At 38.3% G+C, this 21,730-nt stretch overlaps 1 protein-coding gene across 2 annotated transcripts in view; it reads left to right on the top strand.

The window, feature by feature from the left end:
* The window catches only part of ntrk2a (neurotrophic tyrosine kinase, receptor, type 2a), a 106,781-nt gene extending 88,781 nt beyond the window's left edge, over positions 1 to 18,000 (top strand). The window contains exons 15-20 of one of the 2 annotated variants that reach the window (XM_017042958.1): positions 1,413 to 1,543; positions 6,809 to 6,981; positions 7,128 to 7,283; positions 8,025 to 8,115; positions 14,325 to 14,483; positions 16,908 to 18,000. In XM_017042958.1, coding sequence (XP_016898447.1) covers positions 1,413 to 1,543; positions 6,809 to 6,981; positions 7,128 to 7,283; positions 8,025 to 8,115; positions 14,325 to 14,483; positions 16,908 to 17,093 — 896 coding nt within the window. In that variant the 3' untranslated portion in view covers positions 17,094 to 18,000. The remainder of the gene's footprint in view (positions 1 to 1,412; positions 1,544 to 6,808; positions 6,982 to 7,127; positions 7,284 to 8,024; positions 8,116 to 14,324; positions 14,484 to 16,907) is intronic. The other variant, XM_008336700.2, reaches the window with a different exon arrangement.
* The last annotated feature ends 3,730 nt before the right edge of the window (positions 18,001 to 21,730 follow it).

Raw genomic sequence — 21,730 nt, forward strand, 5'->3', positions numbered from 1 at the left:
AGGTTTACAGGACAGTGGTGAGACCAGCCATGATGTATGGTTTAGAGACAGTAGCAATAGGCAGAAGACAGGAGGAGGAGCTGGAGGTGGCAGAGTTAAAGATGCTAAGATTCTCTTTAGGAGTGACAAGAATGGACAGGGTCAGGAATGAGGTCATTAGAGGGACAACACAGACAGGAAGGTTTGGAGAAAAAGCTAGAGAAGCCAGATTGAGATGGTTTGGACATGTGCAGAGGAGGGACAGTGGATACATTGGTAGAAGAATGTTAGAGATGGAGCTATCAGGTAGGAGAAAAACAGGAAGGCCAAAGAGGAGACATATGGATGCAGTGAGGGAGGACATGCAGATAGTTGGAGTCAGAGTCAGATGGAAATCAATGATTTGCTGTGGCAACCCCTGAAAAAAAAGGGACAAAGCCGAAAGAAAAAGAAGATAATGATAATATAAATTAATAACATAGTTTGGATAAGTTTAGCGGACCGGATTAAAAAGCCAAGCAGGCTGCATCTGGCCCCCAAGCCCTAGTTTTTCCATGCCTGGTCTTGTATATTCACCAAATTTAAATATAACCTCTTATCTTATCTGGTGTTATTTCCACATTTGAACATTTTAAAGTGAGATCAAATCTACTTTGTTACAGTTTATTTTGGTTAAGTCTTGATAGCAGATTGAGAAAATAAATAATAAATAAAAATAACAATATATTAAAATAGCCTAAATTCTGCCTCCATCTTTGAGTCCATCACCAAAACTGTTCACATTCACTGAGGGCACATTGCTCATCTTCAGCCCTCACTCACTCTGCCTCTCAGCTACAGAAACTCTCATTTCACCTTTTATCACATCCAAACTCCAAATCTGCATCAGCTCTCCAACAAACTCCACCATAAACTTTAATGTGTCCAAAGCCCTGCTGTAGGTCACACCAGCTCCTCCTCTCGCAACCACATCACTTCTGTTCTCCTAAAATACAACTGGCTTTCAGCACATCCAATTTAATCTTCCTACTCCTCCAACACAAATCCCTACATAATCAGGGCCCTTTATATCTCTCTGACCTCCACATCCACACACACAGCTTCCTGGGCTCTTCTGATCCAAAGATCCACCTTCACCACACCTGATCAAGCAAAGCACCAAAGTTATTACCTCCTTAAACCTGTCGAAACTATTCAGCACATCCTGCTTTCAGGAAAAAATAAAATAAAACCCATCTGTTCTGCTGCTCTTAATGTTTTTGTTTTTTTCACATTATGTTGATTATTGTGTGTTATTTTGTACAGCATTGTACAATCAAGTGAATTATAACTATTAGTATTATAACCTAGATTTTACTGGTACAAAAGTACTCCATGAAGTATCACCCAGAAACATGTTGAACTAATTATTTTACCTTTTTTTTGCTTTACAGTCGTCCAGCACATAAAGAGACACAACATTGTTCTAAAGAGGGAGCTGGGAGAGGGAGCCTTTGGAAAAGTCTTTCTGGCTGAGTGTTACAACCTCTCACCTGACCAAGAGAAGATACTGGTGGCTGTAAAGGTAATCAATAGTTTTAATCTCCAAATTAAAAAAAACAAACAAAAACAAAACAAGGCTTGTGTTTGTGTAAGATCATGCCATTTGCAAAAAAATATTCATCCAGGTCAGTTTTGTTTGCTGCATCTGTTTTATTAGTCAAATTTGCAAATCCAAAAATAAAATATGAGATCATAAATTGAGTATTGTATTATTGTTTTGTACCGACCAGTTACTTTTGAATACAAAAAAAGCTGGGATAGCAGGAAGTCAGCTCTTACGTGCATTGATTCTGGCACTGCCCCTCAATATCAGCATTTTGGGGAAAAGTCTCTAAGGAAATTGATTTAATTTTTGGTAAGAACATACCAATAAATCCTGGTTTGTTTCTATTAGGACTTTTGAAAGAGTGATTGCTTCAGCAAAAACTCCTGTATAAGCTCCTTTGGTTAGCCAGGAGATGTATTCTTTTTCAGTGGATCAAACCCAGACCTCCCACTGCTAAACTGTGGTATGGAGAAATATTCAACATTCTACCAATGGAGCACCTGTGTTCAGTTTTAAAGAGGAATGAAGGGCATTTTAAGAAGCTGTGGGGACCTTTTCTGGACCACTTTCCAGAAGATATTAGAGACTTAATCCATAGGGGGCACCCCGGTGTTAACTGGCGCCCTTTCTACTGTTCCATACCTGACTAATACTGCTTTCAGGGTACTATTCCTATTCTTCTGCCATAGCTGCGCACTGATCCACATGTGATCCCTATACTGTGCATGTTGTGAAATCTGTTTATGCAAGGGCATGTACGGTACTATAATACTTTTATTGCTTTTCGTTTACACATCTCCTATCTTGATATGCGGCTTCCTCACACCAACCGCCACTGCTGTCGTGTATGCTCTGTGTGTTATGTGTTTGTCTTAAAATAAAAAGCAGGGATTTTGAAAAGGTGGCCCACTGCCCCTAGTGGTTTGTGTAAGCATTACACATGGTAGTTTTATTAAGATTCCAAAACTGGAGGAGTTTTGTCACCAACAGAGGTGAAATGTGAGACTTTACCCCATGTTTGTAGCAAAGGCTTTCTTCTTATTAGATAATGTTGTGATTTAGGTCTGATAATCCTGACTGAGTGTACAGAAAAGACAAAACAGAATATTTTCCTTTTGTGTCATGAAGAAGAGGCCACTCACTGCTTGAAGGACAGATTGTCTTTGTGATAAGAAAAAAAATACCATCCTGTCTCTGTTTCAAAGAAACTTCTCCAATTTATGAAGAGTCTTGTTTCAAAAGCAGATATCTGGACAATTCCTGGCCCCATGGAAGGAACAAAATAAAGTACATTAGGAAATGCAAGGTGAAATGATTGCCTTTCTAGCTGTAATATGATGCCCAACGATATTTTTGAAATGTTGATCTCATGTTTCTAAAATGTACACATGACCTTTTCAAGTCCTTCATGTGACACCTGGACAGTGTCTACTCTTGCAATCTCCTTTTAGGTGGCTAAGTGGTTGGAAGCAGACTTGGGTCTGGAAGGCTCTTGGTTTGAGTCCACCACACTTACCACTGAGGTGCCCTGAGCATGGCATTAACCACACACACTGCTCCCCAGGTGCTTATAAGTTGTTCACTGTTCACTTTGGTGATGGGTTAAAAACAGAGGTCAAATTTCGTTGTGTGTGCAGTGGTGTGCTGTGTCACAATGACAAATAATTCACTTTTTTACTTCTATTCCCGCTGTTGTTGCTACAAAAGTAACTCCTTCAAAACGTTTTGGGTCTATAACTTAAACTTAAACTTATCTTTATTTGTCATTTGTGACATAGCACAGCACAGCACACCATGCACAATGAAATTTAACCTCTGCATTTAACCCATCACCAAGTGAACAGTGGGCAGCCATGGTCGGCGCCCAGGGAGCAGTGCTTGAGGACGATGCCATGCTCAGTGCATCTCAGTGGCAACCTGGCAGTTGGTGGATTCGAACCTGGGGCCTTCCGGACCGAAGTCCGCTTCCTTTACCACTAGGCCACCACTGCCTAAGCTAAAGGTGAAATTACACACCAACCACTGTCATCTGAGGGTCAGTTGAATGGTTTTCCGATATAAACAATTTCTCCATCACATCTATCCATCCACCCGTTTCTCCATCAGTAAGGCTCACTCTGGCTGATCCCTAATGAAACTGGATCTGATTGGCACAGAACCTCTCATTAACAATACATGACCTGGGAGAAAGCCCCTTACTGCTGTCCCATGTCACACACTTCCTGTCTTCAGTGTCTCACCTCTAAGTCCCTCGCCAACATCTTGCATTTTCCCCAGTTTTTTCTTGGCAAATTTCTTCTCCCAAATCCTACACCTGCTTCTCCATTTCTCACTTCCTGTACTCTATCTCTTTTGGCTCAGCTCTAAACTGCTTACTGCCAATGATTATGGTGCCAGCACAGCCTCGGCTCAGTCTGTAAAATATGCATCTGAAAAAACTTGAGGGTGCAGAGTTCTAGTCATGGCACAAGTTTAAATGTGTGCTCACTTTGTGCATACCCAGACTAAATGTCATATAATCAGCACAGAACTTTAACTGCCTACAGCGTAGGCACAGCTGTACATGTGCATGACGCCGATGAATGATCTTGTTGTTAGTGTCAAGTCATTGATTGTAGTCTCAATTCATCTCTTGTTTTTTAATTAGCTAATGCACTGCATGCTTAGTAAGTGTGCTGCACACACTCCCTCTGCCATCCTCTGTTTGGCAGCCCTAACTACAGCCCTCCCGTTGCGTTGTCCTTGTTGTTGCACAAATCAAAGAAAATGTGAAACATTTCATTATAAATTATGTCTTTCTAGTTTTTTAAGACTGATTGATTTTAACTAATTTGTTTTAAATTGTCATGTATTTATTTATTTAAATATAATTATTCAATGCCAAGATAGCTGGCATGAAAATTATCAAGAAGTTAGTTACACTAAAATAAATGTGACACAGCTCAGAGACAGAAAAGCTCCTCAACCAGGTGATGTATGATACTATATGATAGAATACGATATGCCAAGTAAGTAGTTTTCAAAGTGGGTGTCACTGTCTTGTTTCCTGTATGATTACAGTTCTTCTACGCATACTGAACTAACAGTATGTTACACGTGTGCTGCCGAAACGCGCTCCTGCACACATTACAATAACCTGCACACACTAATAGGGCTTAATGGCCCTGGCTTTTTAAGAGTTGGGCATCAATCAGCCAGTCATTCATAATAGAGAAGCAAGTTTTACTATGAATGTTTATTACATAATGAGCACTCATCGATCACAACACACTTTAAAATGAATGCATTTAGATGTTTGCATATGTACACACGTGTACACACACCACCACTCGCATGGCATCAATCACCGGCACCTTCACTTTCACTGCTGCTGCTGCTTTTCCCATGGAAATGTTTTTCATGTAAATTAGTTCCTCCTAGATTGAGGTTTTTGATTTATTTTATTTGTCCAGGGAGCTGAATGTGCACAGGTGGAAAAAAAATACAAATGTATCCATATATATATAAATATAAAAAATAAATATAATGAATAAAATATAGACAGATTGTGACTCACCAGAAAGTCTCAGTTGTGTTGTGTTTGTTCAACATTAATAAATTTTGCTCAATACACAGCCATTTGTGCAGTGGGCTGCCTGAGTTCAGTGATGCAGTTCAGAGGCTCACATTTTCTTTCTACTAGGATCACACTGTACAGGTTATGAAAGGGACTCACACTGCTTCAGCACAACTTCATCAGTGTCACTGTGAACATGCTTTATGTTGTTGTTTAATAAGAAGTTCAGTGCCATTACAAATACATGCTATTTGCTATTTAATAACAAAATTATTCATAACAGTTTTTAAACTTAAAGTATATATATACTGTATATTTTATATATATATACAGTATTCGAAACAGTAGGCCATTCACCTACAGTAAAACTTGGCATACCATCTAAATAGAAAAGAAAACTCAACATATGAGGAATTTAAATTAATAATTAATTAATATATATAACGTTTTTTTATTTAAAAAATAAACATACATTTTAAAGATAACAATTTAAAAAATACCTTCAAAACACCTAAAGAAAATCAATGACAAGCACTGTGGAATGTGCATGACTTTAAAGCAGTATTGAAAAAGAAATCCTGTTACAAGGATTGACACAGTAAGATGGACCTTGGACTACTGTAGATAATTATCATTATACCTGTCTCAACTAGATAAAACACTACATTTATATTTCCTGCTTATATTGCTGGAACATTGGTTTAAATGGTCATTTAAATGTCAGTTAATGTCCTTTCTTTGTCTTCTATGTGACTAAGGTAGGCTTAAAAGTCATATGCACATACTTTATATACAGTATATATATATATAATTACATTTTGTACAAAGTAGTACTTTATAATTCTGCATTACAATGTGAGGCCTACTGTATATTCACCACATATTTCCCATACATGTCCACTATCATGTTTCCACCATCATCCATACAGTATCTTTACTATAATAACCGACCTCGTTATCCCGTGGTATCTTGTTACATCCCATTATTCACACGATGGAGATTCAGTTTCAAGATAGGAAACGAGGTGAAAATATATGTTACACTCATATGTCTTATTTTATGGCATCTTGGCAGGACAAAAGATTCAGGAGAAAAGGTTATGGGTCGTCTCTTTCTTTCTGAGTCTTCCCGGTGACTACTGCCTGTCCTTTAGACCTTTATTTGCAACTGGAGCTTCTTTCTTCGCCGTCAGTACACAAACAGAAGCACTCAAATGCACACGCTATAGAGCAAACATATATCCATGTCATACACTGTAGGAAGAAAATCAATTATTCACGAGCAGAACAACATTTTTTCTGCATTAGGCGTGAGCCCCTGATCATTTCACTACCTGCAATTGTCTCTTGCTAATACAGACACTGACTTTTTTCATTTTTCATCGCATAGATGCCTCTTACATAAGCCGCTCAACACATTTGATTCATTGAAATGAGATGATGATTACTTTCAAAAGGGCCCAGTAATACAACAGTGTTGTACTTTATAATAGCTGATGTTAATATAAAATGTTTTGATTTTTTTCCCATTACCTTTTATTGACTCAGCCTTTACACTGTTTTGGTTTCAAGGCAGACATTATCCAAGTAAAATGGGTGATTTTGCAAGAGTGTGTATCGCATTATGTCTTTTATCTGATACATGATGTGTATGTGCATGTGTGCCTGTGTGTTTGCACCCACAGACACTTAAAGAGGCCAGTGAAAATGCCAGAAAAGATTTCCACCGCGAGGCTGAGCTGCTGACCAATCTTCAACATGAACACATTGTCACCTTCTATGGCGTGTGTGTGGAGAGCGACCCACTCATAATGGTCTTTGAGTACATGAAACACGGAGACCTCAACAAGTTCCTCAGGTCAGCTCTTTTTTTTTTGGCTCTTTTATCAAAACCTTAAAATGTCACCCAAATGACAGCAATTGTATTGAAAAGAAAATAAGTACATTTCTCTTAAACCTAGTGATTAACAAGACTTATTCTTTGATGGTTTAAAAAAAACACAGGGCTCATGGTCCAGATGCTGTCCTGATGGCTGAGGGCCAGACCACCCGACCTGTGGAGCTGACCCAGTCTCAGATGCTACACATCGCCCAGCAGATTGCTTCTGGCATGGTCTACCTGGCATCACAACACTTTGTGCACCGCGACCTGGCCACAAGGTTTATAATGAATTTCTTATGTCTTTGGAATGTATGAAAACAGGTGGGTGTTTTTGGGTGGTTGACTGGGATCCAGACCATCTCGTAGTACCCCTGTTTTAAGGGACCTTGGTGTGTCAATCACGTACACTTTTTTGTGAGGTCAGCTTCATCATTACCAGATCTGGATGCTAACTGTTGCCACGTTAGCCAAATGTGAACTTGCCCTAGAATTAACCCATCATTGTTGCCATCTAAAGTACACAATGGAGGGGAGATCGGCCATTTCGGTATTTGCCAGAAGAGTCCTATAAATGTGGTCCAAACCCACTTTTGTTTCACACTAAACCTATCTCAGCTAGATCAAAGTTGGCAGAGTTGCATCGTTGAGTAGCTCATATCTTCCAAAGCATTCATCTGTTTGACCGGTTCATTTCAAGCCTGTTCCTGATGCAACACTTTTACGAACTGATAACGGCCGTCCATCCATTCTGTCGTATACGCTGCATCCACTTAGCTCCCTGTGGCGGGATTTATTCTTGTTATGTATTTTCAGGATATGCACAAATGCTGCCACCTCCTAAAACAAAAATAAATAAATAAAAAATAAACTTTTACTCACCTAATTTGCATCGTGTCTGCAAACCAGCTTCAGTCTAACATCAACATTTTTATTTAGGTGTGACAAATGCTTTATAGCGGTTTAACAGCCCACCCCAACAGAAGACAAACTAATTCTTTTATATCCTGTGTATAAAACAGGAACTGCCTGGTGGGTGAGAACCTGCTGGTGAAGATCGGGGACTTTGGCATGTCCAGAGACGTCTACAGCACTGACTACTACAGGGTAGGTGTATGTGTCGATATATTTTCTATCTTTTTTCGAGACTCCCTCCTCCTAGCTGCATGAAGAGCCTTTGTGCTCCTACCCTGCATGGGCATGACTCTAAGAGTTGCAGTGAGTGGTTTTGAATGTAAACAACCTCTACGGTGGCATAACACTTAATAAATACAGGATGTAACAGAACGAAACCCAGAAAGAGCAGCTGCATGTTTTGTTTGGTGTTTGGATATTTTAGGTCAGGGCAAGTTTATTGTAAAAGCATCTTGTTATTGCAGTGTTTTCTGGGTTTTCTTTTTTTTTTTTTCTTATTTATTTTCTTTAAAAATGTACTTTGTTCATCCATCTGTTCACAGGGGATCTGGCTAATGAGACAGCCGCACAACAAGACCAGACACATTTTAATAGGCCTCCTATTAGTTCTTTTAATACAAAATTTAAAAAAGCAATATTTGAAAAACACTATGTCCATAAAAGGTGTGCCTACCACTGCAGGGAGAAAAATCCCTTTTGTTGTTTTGCAGAAAGGAAGGACAAATAAAATATGGCCTCTTTCATAAAATACTGTATGTGCAGGGTCATTCAGCCACGCTCTCCAGTGAGTTTCAAGATAACTCAAGGATACAAGAGACAGCTGAGTGTGTTTTGTTTTTTTTTTCTTCTGCTCTGAAAATTGTCACCTTTCCAAAAGGGCATATTCTAATAAATCCGTGTGATTGATTGATAGTGACTGTCCATTTATTCCCATCCTTTCTGCCATCTGCTGTGCCAAAGAGACGTGAATGAATGTGACACTGTACAGAGGGCAAAGATGAGGGAGAAGAGAACCTTAGAACAGCTGTTCACAGAAGAGTGAAATCCTCAAATGGTTTCAAATTAAATGTTAAAAAGATGATGATTATTTTTAGGATGGATCTTTGTCTGCAATTCATGGATGTGTCTTTTTGATTTGTGTGTAAGGACTGTGTGGGTATATATGAACAAAACTTGGTGGAATTATATCTTAGAATATAAACGCTCTACAGACAAAGTATAATCAAACTTTGGGGCTCAGAGCTGTATGTTTTATTGTCTACTGAGGACAGTTAGGAATTTATGAATGGTTTAATGGTCGACCAATGATTTTGACCCTTGCTGTCGATGGTCAGACTATGACAGATGGTTGAGTGTGTTGTATGTAGAGAGAGAGAAAGACAGAGTACAATAGAGATTGCACGGCCATTAACGTTGCATTGTTTTTACTTTTGCCCCATCTATACGAAACATACACAGTTTTTTGGTCAAATAAAAAATACGTAAAAGCCAATGTTTATTGCATTATTACAATGTAAATGGTAAATTAACAATAAATGCCTGAAGGCTTGAATATATCTAGAATATATCTATCTATCTTGTATTATCTGTCAGGATGACGCAACACAATAATCTTCCTATTCCACCTCCACATTTTCCTCGCCCTCCCTTCTTTCAGTTCTCCTTAACAAAGCTGAGAGCCAAGGCTGTAGCCATAGAAACCACTGAAGGCAGTGGCATCGGGCCTCGTAGTTGTATCCAATGTGTTTTGGGAAGAAAAGTAATCAGTGAGCTTCTATTTAGTATTCCACAGCAGTAAGGGAGGAGGAGAGACAGAGGGAGATAGAGAGAGACTGAGAGAGAGAGAGAGAGAGAAATAGAGGGAGAGAAAGAGAGAGAGAGAGTATGGGAGGCAAGAAGGTGGTAGAGATAAAAGGAGAAAAAAAATGGAAAAAGAGAAACCAGGAAAGTCAAAAAGGTGAGAAAGGCCAGGAAGGGAGAATATATAACATGAATAAACATACAAAAGCAGGATAGAATAATAATAAAGGAAAAATAAACACGCTGGGGTGAGAGAGGAGTCAGCGAGCAGAGAAGGCGCAGATAGTCAAAAAGAAACAAACACCCAGTGGAGCTGTGGATTCACCCAACAACAAAGAAGAATATCAAAAACACAACGGCTCAGACGGACAGACAGATGCAGCGCAAGACAATGGAGGGGGACAGAATGGTGGGAAATAAAACACAGTCATCCCTACTTTTTTGCCAGTGCCACAAAAAGACTATGAAAATGGTTTGGTTGTATGAGGAGCTTGTCATGCTCTTACGTCAGACAGAAGCATCAATGAGTCATAGAGGACTCAGAGCCCTCGCTTCCCCCACAAATTGTGTGTGTGTATGAGTGTGTGTATGTGTGTGGGGGTGGTGGTGGTTGGGTGTGCATATGTGTAAGGAAATAGAACAGGGGATTTAAGACCAGAGTGCAGTGACGTCACTGATGCTGTAAGAACAGAGAAGAGTGGTGTGTGTACTTCTAATTAAAAATAACCAGGGTGAATGTGTATATTCAGGATGTGTGTACAGAATGAAAGGCAATTAAATGTATGCATCCATCAAAGGGATTTTTTTCCAACTGTAATGATCACGTGTGCCTGTTTTACTGAGTGGTGCTGATACAGATGGTAGTGAAAAGAGGACAGTGAAAAAGCAGCTAAAGGATCTCTGGGGAGTGAATATGTGTGTGTGTGCTAATGCATGCATGTGTTTGTGAGAGAGAATACATTAATCTAATCCTCTGTGAGGCTTTATGGGTCGACATACAGTAAACGCTCTGTTGTCCCAGTAACTGCATGATAACACACCAGAACAACACCATGATGATGGTACTTTCAACACATTAAAAGAATAAAAAAGATAATTAAATTAAGTAACTACATGATGGGTTACGTATGACTAGTTCAAATTGTTAACAATCAATATTTCTTAAACAATTCAAATTCCTGGTGTAGTCATTCTTTATGTATTTATTCCAGGACCAAAATGCACAGGTTACCCTGTACTTAAGTTAATCAAAATAGACGACTCTTTAATATGTGTTGCTCAGTCAAAAATACCCACCACCCAAACTTTAATTGGTTCAATGGGGCTTCTTAATAATTGCCTAACTGCAATCTAACAGCACCAGCAAACAATCAACCAATAAACTAGCTGAACTCTTATTTCTAACGAGTTAAATACCTGCATAAGTTTGAATAAAAATATTTGAGCAAAAGAAATTATATAAAAAAATCTGTCTCAACTGTTTCATTTTATTTTAATGGACATGAAACCGTTTTTATTTCCTCTGTAGAAAGCACATACAAAGCAGAATTTGAAGAAAAAATAATTGAGGGATATTTGTTCCCATGGCAACACAGAGGGGAATTAAGGTAGACTCTCGCCTGTGTGTGTAGCACTAAAAGTGGAATAGGTAGGTTTAGACACATAGGCCCCTCCCTTATCACATCCCAAAATACAGTCTTTTAAACTGTCCAGTTGCTATGGATACTATAATCTCAGGGACAGTTACAGTAGTTGTTTGTTTTGTCTCTGTGTCTTTGTGACACTTCTTTTTGAATACATGAAGTGGTGAACCCACTCCAATTATGAATTTGTGTGCAAGGGAGACAGGGAAAGGGTGAGAGAAAGGAAGGAAGAGAGGATGAGGAAACAAGAGCAGTTACATACTGTAGATGTAGGGTAGAGAAACAGAGACAATATCAGTCTACAAAAACAACAAAGAATAGCGGAAATCAGTGACTGCAGAGACAGAAATGAACAAATAACAGTGTCAAATTCATACAGTTGTTCTTCGGAATCATGCTTAGCTGTAAATTGTGCCGTCTTTTATTTCTGTAGCTTTTTTCCTTCAACAGCATTGTCCAATTTAAGGCGTTCCTCTGCTCTCTTCATTTCCTCTCTTTCCTTTCCTTCAAATACGCTTTGGAAGAGACACAGCTCTTCTGTTACTGCTGCTAAATTGTGTTGGAACACGTGCACATACTCCTAAGGGACACAAACACACACACACATCTTTTTTTTGCGTGTGTGCATATTTTGTCAGCTCTTCACATACACATGTATTCCCTAGTCTGCTGGTATGCAATCTGTGGCTCTAGGGCCACATGCAGCTCATAGATGTGGCTCACAGTTATTCAGCATTTATGTGAATATGGTAATGGTATGGTAGTACTAAATATTTAATGATATTGTGGTCAAATGGATCGTTGCATTTATTTATTTATTTTTGTTATTTCTGTGGTAATACAGGTTTAACAACAACAAATTATCCACAACAATAAACCACACAGCTCTATAGCCTGTGTCTAAACATACGTACTTGTGGCTCTTTGTGAACATATTCAGTAGTGAAATAAAATAATGGCCCATTTATTGTCAAGGTTTGACAACATCTGCTATAGTCCTTCACCATGACCCATGATTCTAACCCTTACTCTAGGTACAAATAACACACATACACAAGAAAAACTTATAAGGAATAGAATGCTGTAGCAACCACAGAAATTAAATGTTAATAATATTAATCTACCTAGCTAGCTAGGAAATTAGACACAGTGGATAGATGTATGGACGGATGGATAGGTGGATGGATGAACAGACAGACAGACAGATAGGCAATCGGACAGACATATGGGTGGATTTAGCTATCTTTATAGATATCTTTACAGGCTATCTAGCGAAGGAACAGACATTTTTTCTGTGTTTCCTCCAGCTTTTTCCAGTCCAGCTTTGATGCATACCTATAAAAGGCAAAGCTGCCAAAAGAGGAAAATGTTATGAACTGAACCCACTACCCTCATGTTATAAGATAAATAGTCTCCCCACTCATCAGTAGCTGTCCCCAAATCTGCTAAACTTAAACCTGCTGGCCTCATTCATGTGCACTCTCATCTCCACCATGTGGTTAAAAAAAAGTACACTGATCAATGAAATATTCATCATCACTCATACTCATCAAATTCTAGGGAAATGCTTATCAGCCGCCAGAAAAAACGTCTGCGACTCAGGTATGTAGCAAAAAAGCCAACAGATTACACGGGAGAATATTGTAAAGATAGCAGAACAATATTTAATTTCCATCTCATTTAGACGTACTTCATTTTCCTGTTGAGAGAGAGCAGAGAGATGACTGCATTTGATAGCAGCACATACTGAGCTGAAGACACATTTGATGATGCAGATCGTGATGATCAAGTGAAATGACCAAATTAGTTCAATGAAAGGTTAATGGGAGAATGTGTGGTAACTGATGAGCAGGCAATTATTTTTACAGGAGTGTGTCCATCGCCAATGTATTTCATTGTAAAGATCAAATTAATTTTGACTGAGATTCTTGGAGTTGGTTTTAGACCAGACATTTTTACTTGTGGGCCACAACTGTCCTAAAATTGAACAGGGGGAGCGTTCATGTGAATTAAGATAAATGACAGGTAAAAGTCATGCATAAGGGCTAAAATGCTGAAATGCTTTTATCATTTTCTACGCCATCTATTGAGGAAACGTGGGTAATGCAGAGAAAAGGCAGAAATATAACGATAATGTAAATAAATTATACGGTTTGGAAAGGTTTGGCGGACTGGATTGAAAAGCTGAACGGGCCACATCTGCCCCCTTGGGCCTTACACTGGTACCTGGTGTCCAATGTGTTGTGAACTTAAGAGTCCAATCCAAACAATTTAATTGGTTTAGAACTCAATTTGTTTGTAATATACTGTGTTGAAAAACAGAACACATTATAGCTATTCTTAAACGGGCTCACCAATTCCATTCCATTATCATTATTCTTCTAATCGGTATCTTCGTAATGGTTCTGCCAACCTGATTGTCATTTTTTCTGCCTCTGTTTCTGCTGAGGTTTATAAATCTCTCTTAAATTTTATCTCTTTGTCTTCTTTTAAATAATTTGTTGTCACAGATCTACTTTATGTTACTGGTACAATGTTTTATGTTTCATTTATGTCAGTGCTGAGGTATAGCACATTGGCTCAGCCTAGGTTGTTTTGAAATACACTATGTAAATTATCCTGCCTTAACTTGACTATCAAGGCAGGAAAGCATTGAGCTGACAGTTCTAACTTAGCCTCTGTCTTGTTGTAATAACACCTGTTTAAATGTTCACTACACCTTATTTTGAAACACAACACTTAATCTATATATATATATATATAAATATAGTGTAATTGTAATTTAAAGACTTACAACTCCTCAAGTTTAGATTTAAATAATTTTCGGAATATTTCGTTTTATGAGAAATGTAAATGATTGTGTAATCATTTTAGTCAAAAACTGATACAGGACAATATATGTCTCTTTTGTTTATATAGCTGTGCGCTAACTCTTCCTGTGTTTGGTGTGTATTTTTAAAAAAGGTCGGGGGTCACACCATGCTACCGATTCGGTGGATGCCCCCTGAAAGCATCATGTACAGAAAGTTCACCACTGAAAGTGATGTCTGGAGTCTCGGAGTTGTTCTCTGGGAAATATTCACCTACGGAAAACAGCCCTGGTACCAGCTCTCCAACAATGAGGTAATTGCAGAAATACTTATCCACAACTGAAAGAACTTTCCAAACATTAAAGTAAGTGCAAAAAACTGTAAGTAGGTTTTGCTGCTCTTGCTGTGCTCACCACAAAGACACTGCTGTCATCACGGCTGATTTAGAAAATGTGATTTTCCCATAAATAAAATTACAGTCTTCATTCAAGTATTTGTAGGATGTCAGTTGTTAAAGTCTGGCACACTGTGCCGCCTCACAAACCTAGCTGTTTAATCAAACATAGATTACATTACATCCTTACTATAGCGTATTTCAAATACTCTCTCTTTACACAGAGTATTGTATGTTAGTGCACAGTTTGACTTTAAATGTGATTCATTTGTAAATTGAGAAGAATGAAAGAAGAATCTGTCTCACACTAAATCTATGAAATTTTATAAAATTGTAGTCTGAAATGTACTGCCTTTGTTTGTCCTTTCATCTTCATTCTTTTCAGAAGTCAAGGGCTGTGTACATTTATTTTACATGGGTCTAGGATTTTCGTCCTTTAAGACAGGGGTGTCAAACATATGGGCCATAGGGCAAAACCGGCGGTCTTGGGGTGTAAATCCGGCCTGCTTGATGAATTTTCAAAATAAAAACATACACAAACACTTCATGTTTTATTATAATTCTTTAAAAAATGTAATCACACATGAGATGTATCCAATAAAAGCAAAGGGTAAAAACATTAATACTGTTATTTATAGTTAATTATGTTATGATTATACTGAATTCACAATTGTTTCTCAAACAACATGAGGTTTAAACAGCGGTGTGAACAAACATAGGTTAGCAGCATGCTCATACTTTTGCTTTTGATTAATTCTTCACAAACCATCCTTAACTTACTTCATAGTTTTGACCCATTTTTCCAGAAAGCTGCTGTGTCACAGCCTTTCAACCCTCACCTTAACCTTAACCTCATATATGAACTTCCTCATGACCTCCACTCCAGTTACAGCTTTGTCCTCATGTCAGAGGTGAACGTTTTTCCCAACTCGACCTGGTTATCTCTGAATCTGACCTTTGAGCCTCAACTCTTCCATTTAAAATCTTAAGATATCTGCCGATTCACAGTTCATTAACCTCTGACCTGAGTATGATGTCTGGATATCTCTGAAATAGGATATACATATTTGTTTCAGGACTAAAAATCCATCATATACCAATTCTGTTAGCAGCTACAGGATAGAGGCAATAGCATGATTTGCAGAAAGATATCAGATCAGTGGAGATTGGATGATTAGTTATGTTAATTACACTGCTAATGAAAATCCTAATGAAAAATGTGTTACAGATTTATAAATGGATTTAAACTGATTTGGAATACAGTGTTTGCAGTGCTAATAGAATCTGCTAATTTGTATTCAGTAAAGATTACAAAGTAGCATAATTTAAATTACAATATACATTGTAATTTAATAAAAAGAAATACATCACAGGATAATAAATCTATTTCTTTTAAAGATGCTGCAGCTATTTGAAGAAAAAAAAGTCCCACCAGACCTTGTCATTAGGTTATGCTTGTTCGCCTTTAATAAATAAAGCAAATGAATTGCACTTTTTTGAAATTCACAAACTATTTTATTTTTTAGTTACACAAAAGCAAACTTAAACATTTTTATCTGGATAATACTTCCAAGTAGGTTTAAGTGGTAATGGGTTTGGTTAATTTGCATAGGTGAAGGAACAAAACTTCATCTTTACAAACCAATAAAGTAAACAAAAATGTAAATTAAACTGTGTGCAGTGTACAGTATTTGCTGGCATGTCTTCATTTCCTTTTTTTTCTTTGTGTAAGAAAATGTCTTATTCTTGGTTGATAAAGCCTTTTCCTAAACCATATTTCCACCATCTACACATAAACTGAATAAAAGAAAACATATTAACATACATGCTGAGACAGTGAGTCAATTTTATCGAGGTATATGTTCAGGTGAAGACGTTGCTCCCGAAATTTAAAGAAAATGTTTAATTGTGTGGATGGTATATATTTAATGTAAGATAGTCAGGGAAAATAGCTGGGAACTGCTCTTGGTTGGTTGGAACAAAAACCTGCAGCCCCACGGCCCTTTGAGGAACAGTTTGGGCATGCCTGTTGTAGTGTGTCCAAATAACCACTGCGTATTGATGGTTTCATATTTGACTCTTTGAGTCGCTTTAAGTCACTTGTGTTCTGATATTCCTTAATTAGAGCAATGATAAGTGGATTGACGGTAAAATATAAAGTGAATCATCTTGTGCATGTAATATAATGCGATATATAACTTTTATCTGATACATGTTTTGCAATTTAATTATGGGGGGTTATCACCTTAATTTTGTTACACTTCCCTACTGAACGTAATCAGTTAAAACCACTTTGATTGATTCAGCTTTTTCATTTTATTCTCCTTGTGTTTGACTTTGTAGGTGATTGAGTGTATAACCCAGGGCAGGGTGCTGCAGCGCCCCAGGACCTGTCCTAAAGAAGTGTATGACCTGATGCTGGGTTGCTGGCAAAGAGAACCACACATGAGACTCAACATAAAAGAAATCCACGGTTTGCTCCTCAACCTAGCCAAGGCTTCACCTGTATACCTGGATATACTGGGCTGAACATAGACAGAGGAGAGTTTTTTGAGCTTTTTTGTTTGAGTGTGAGTGTGTGAGGAGGGCGAGGACAGGGATATGTTGAAGTGAGGCTGTTTAGTGTGTCTACATGCATTTAAGGTTCTAGTGTGTACTTTAGGATGGACATGGGTGTCACCTGCTAAGGGCGTTCAGGTGCAAGACGCCGCTGTACAGGATTTGAAGCTATTATCGAACTCTTCAAGGCAATCAAACACATCTCCAACTCCACCCCAGTCACCCCTCTCTCCTTCCCACCTATTTCCTCTCCTTCCTGCATCCATAGTCTTTCCCTCTTTCTTACCTGAAGAGACATTTACCAAGAGTAATGAGACTAGCTTTGGAAAAGAGGCTTGCTGCTTCTTTTCAAATGCTTTGAATCCATCCAGGGTTTGAGGACACCTGATGAAGAGGATTTTAAATTCATCAAGTCCTCCTTCCCTGACATCTAGACCGAGGGATTCACTTTACAGGATTTCCAGAAGCTTATGCTTTTGTGTGTGTAAATATGAGACTGTGCAACATTTTAGAAGAAATGGCTCTGCCAAAATGTCAAGCCATAAAGACATTGTGTTTTTTTTTCCAGCCCCTCTATCATACGGTCCTTTTGTTCTTTCATTCTCTTCAAATTGCACATGAATACTAAAAAATATGCCCACAGGTTAACACATGGTCGATTAGCAGGAACATACTAATAACCAAAAATGAACAAAAAGAAATCTGATCTGTACAAAATTAAAAGATTGGGTTTCTGATTGGTCAGATTTACTGGTTACCATATAATAAACAATGTAATGCCAACTGAGGCTTTAAAATGCTGTGGTATTAAAAAAAAAAAAAAAAACAGAAAAGTTGAGCTTTTGTACAACATTGTAGCTTAATAATGAATATAAAAGTGACAAAAAAGTAACAAAAATACTGATTGATAATGCAAGACAACTAATATAAATGATTTTACGGATATATGCACTCATTTTTCACTTTTTCACATCCACTGCCTTGGATTTGCGTTGTACTACATGTTACTTTGCTTAGGCCAGGAGTGATACAGTAAAAAAAAAAGTGTAACATGGTGACGATCAACCAGCCAGCCTCTGTCAAGGTGACAGATGCCTCACATGTGATGTCAAGCACCGGTGTCAGAGGTCAATTGATTCATTTGTCCGCAGCTGTCCGGCGAATGGGAGGCTGCTTGGGAGGCCGGGCTTTTGAGTGTTCGGATCACGTTTGGATGTGTGGGCAGCGGCACTGTAGAAGGTGTGGTTCATCTGGTCAACCCATTTAAATCATCAAGGCTCTCAAGCACTCAGACATCCTTGAAAACCACATCTGTGCTGGAGGAGCACACACACAGAAACGCTGTATACCTTATCCTCCCCACNCAAAACGAGTCAAGAAGGAAATTGAATTGTGCATGTTTTATTATTTGAGCGGTGCAGTGCTTTAGCCCATCCCCATCCTCTGTAATGGTGTAATGTATATTTCATTACACCCTAATGGGCCCCATTAGCACAGTCTCCTCACAGACATTCAAGACTTATTGTTTTATGGCTTAAAAGGAGAGATGGAGTAAAAAGAAGAAGAGAGGTGAAGGAGGAGAAAACAGGAGCAATTCTGAGAAGCAACAGAAAGGAAACACAAGAAGAAGAAGATGTAATAATAATGGATACTAGGAGAAATGGAGAGCAAGGGCAGAACCCAGAGGCAACTGGGAAGAAACAAGAAGGCAGTGGTAGTAGTAAAGGTGCAAATGGATCGTGAAAATGAGGAGGAAGAGGAGGAGATGTGAAAGACCTCAGGGGGAGAGTGAGAGTGATCACCCATCATCGCTGTGGCCCGCAGATGTTCCATAAGCCACAACTTCATGCTCCCATCACATTCCTAAGGCTACCTTCACACACACACACACACACACAGACACACAAACATATTACTGGCACTCCACCAAAAGCTTACAGTGAAAATAAACTCAATAATGCACCACCTCTGTAATGCAGAACCATTACCGTGACGTATCTTGTAACACACTCTGTACAAACAGGCTCTCGTGCATGCAGAGAAACTGCTCTGACATTTACCAGGTGCATCATTTACTTCTTGGAGATTAAAAATAAAAATAATAATATTAATAACTACAGCTTCACCAAGATATGTACATTTTTCATTTATTGTTTTCTGTTTGTTTCTTCTTACAACAGCACTGGTCTTAATGTGTGTGAACATTAAAAACAAGTATTATTATTAATTTTGTTGTAAATTATGGGATATTTTGTACATTTCTTTCTATATTAAGGCTGCCTTTTTAACAGCAGATGCCTGTTAAATTTGTTATATCCTGCGAATGTGTACGATAATTTTTGACTGCGTGTATTTTTTTTTTTTTTTTTTGTGTGTTTTGTTTTGGTCAGGCTTCCTTTCATGCCAGCTCTACTTATCCCCATTCTAACACCCAATGTACTCTACAGCAGGGATGGATGTCACACAAGTCACATTTTCTCAATTCAATTTGACACATAACAACGCCACCATCTTCTTTTGGAGAACAAATGCAAGGTTAGTGACTGTGGCACTGACGATTAAGGCTCATCCATCCCTGAAGTCCAGTCCGAGTAGAGTTTGCACCGACTGAGCGCACACTCAAAAATCTCATCACACACTTTCTCTGTGCAAAAAAACAAACAAAACAACAAACACAGACTGAGAGCCTCTGATGTCAAACAAGTACAGAACCCGCTGTGGTTGCTTTCTTGGAAAAAAGAAAAAGAGAAAAATAATGACTTGGTTTAAGATGGGTGTTGGTGAAGTTTTGACGGTTATAGGAAGAAGCTGGGAGAGGGATGTTTGTTAGGATGAAGCCTTGTCGACACACGGCTGGAGTGATCTGTGAACTGTGAACGCAGCGTGAAGGACCAGGCTCCAACCAAGGAAATAAAGAAGGAAAAAACAACAACAACCGCTGTATGAACGGACACCTCGGTGAAACGAGGGACCGACAATCACTGACTTCTTTCTTTCTCTCTCGTATTCAAGTGACCTAATGTAAAATAGACTCTACAGCCAACTTTCCTTTTCTATGCTGCCTAGACTGTACGTGATAGTCTTAAACTTTTGGTCTCTAGAAGTGCTTCTTTCTTTACTTTTTTGTAAGATGAAATTACATTGAGAGAAATGCAGAAAAAAAATGTGTGTAAAAATGTGAATAAGCTGCTGGAAAGAAATAAGCAACGCTATCTGCTGTGTCAGAGACGGTATTTACCTTCTACAGTTTCTTTCTAATTTTTTTGAAGGCCTGATAATTGAGAAGCTGCATGGGTCTGTCAAAATGCAAAATGACGTACATCGGCCACTAAGACTCCCAGTGATCTGTGCAAGTGTTGATTCTAGTCTTAGTAGGGAGGCTCTGACTGAGTTCACGTTCCAACCCTGGTTCAAACAAAAGAAGGGAACGATCTTTATCTACTCTCATAGGCCTGAAGTTGGAAATATGGCAGCTAACATTTATAGGATCTCTCTGCTGCTTTATTTTTGGCCCTAGAAATACATTTTAAGGAAGTTTGTGTGTTGCATGAGCAAAAATCACCCATGTTATGAGAAGATTTTTTTTCCTGTGTTTTAACATGAATGATAAGCTGAGTTTGGGGCTGGAGACAAATGCCATTTAAGGAGTGTTTTTGTCCACATTTGACCCCACCGTCTTTTCTTACAGCACTATAACATTACAGTGTCAGATAAAGAGCTAAAATATCATAGAAGTTATTTTATGACCACCTTGCCCCTAAAGATTGTTATTATTGTTATGAAGTTATTTTGCTGACTGCAACATGTCTGTTTCTTAGAATCATTTTTTATAATTATTATTCTGTGCTATTTGTCTCGTGTTTGGAGGGTTTTGGCTGCTCTAATAAAAGCAGAAAAAAGTGGTTTTGTGAATGTTTTCAATTGTAATTAATCTAAAAGGGACAGAAGAAAAAAAAATCCTTAAAGTTTCAGTACAAAGGGTTTTGTTGAAATGTTGTTTGTATGCCTAAAATGCTCATCATAATATTAGAGACTGGTGTATCGCCAAGCACATAAAGCAATTAAGAACTGGAAATGTTCTGTTTTATGCAACTAAAACTTTCTTTGTGAGCAGGCGGAACATAACATACTGTTGCCCATGTGTTTTGCTTGTGAACACACACAGAAACACACACACACAAACACACAGAGAACAAAAAGCCTGTACAGTCAGTTGTGTGGTGGAAATAGTCATAGTGTTGGTAATGATGGTGATGAATTCTTGCTGAACGTCCTGATAAAATGTGCTCAATAAAAAGGTGTTATGTCACGTCAAAGCTTCTGCAAGTATAATGAACGCTGATCTGTGTGTCTGTGTTTGAATGTTACTAGGCTTTTATTGGACATTGGACAAAATAACGTAATGTCACACTGTAGGAACAGAACTCTGACATACACTATATTACCAAAAGTATTCGCTCACCTGCCTTGACTCATACTATGAACTGAAGTGCCATCCCATTCCTAACCCAGAGTTCAATATGATATCGGTCCACCTTTTGCAGCTATTACAGCTTCAACTCTTCTGGGAAGACTGTCCACAAGGTTGAGGAGAGTGTTTATTTTTG

Source organism: Cynoglossus semilaevis, chromosome Z, assembly GCF_000523025.1.
Source record: "Cynoglossus semilaevis isolate Cse_v1.0 chromosome Z, Cse_v1.0, whole genome shotgun sequence".
NCBI classification, from domain to species: Eukaryota; Metazoa; Chordata; class Actinopteri; order Pleuronectiformes; family Cynoglossidae; genus Cynoglossus; species Cynoglossus semilaevis.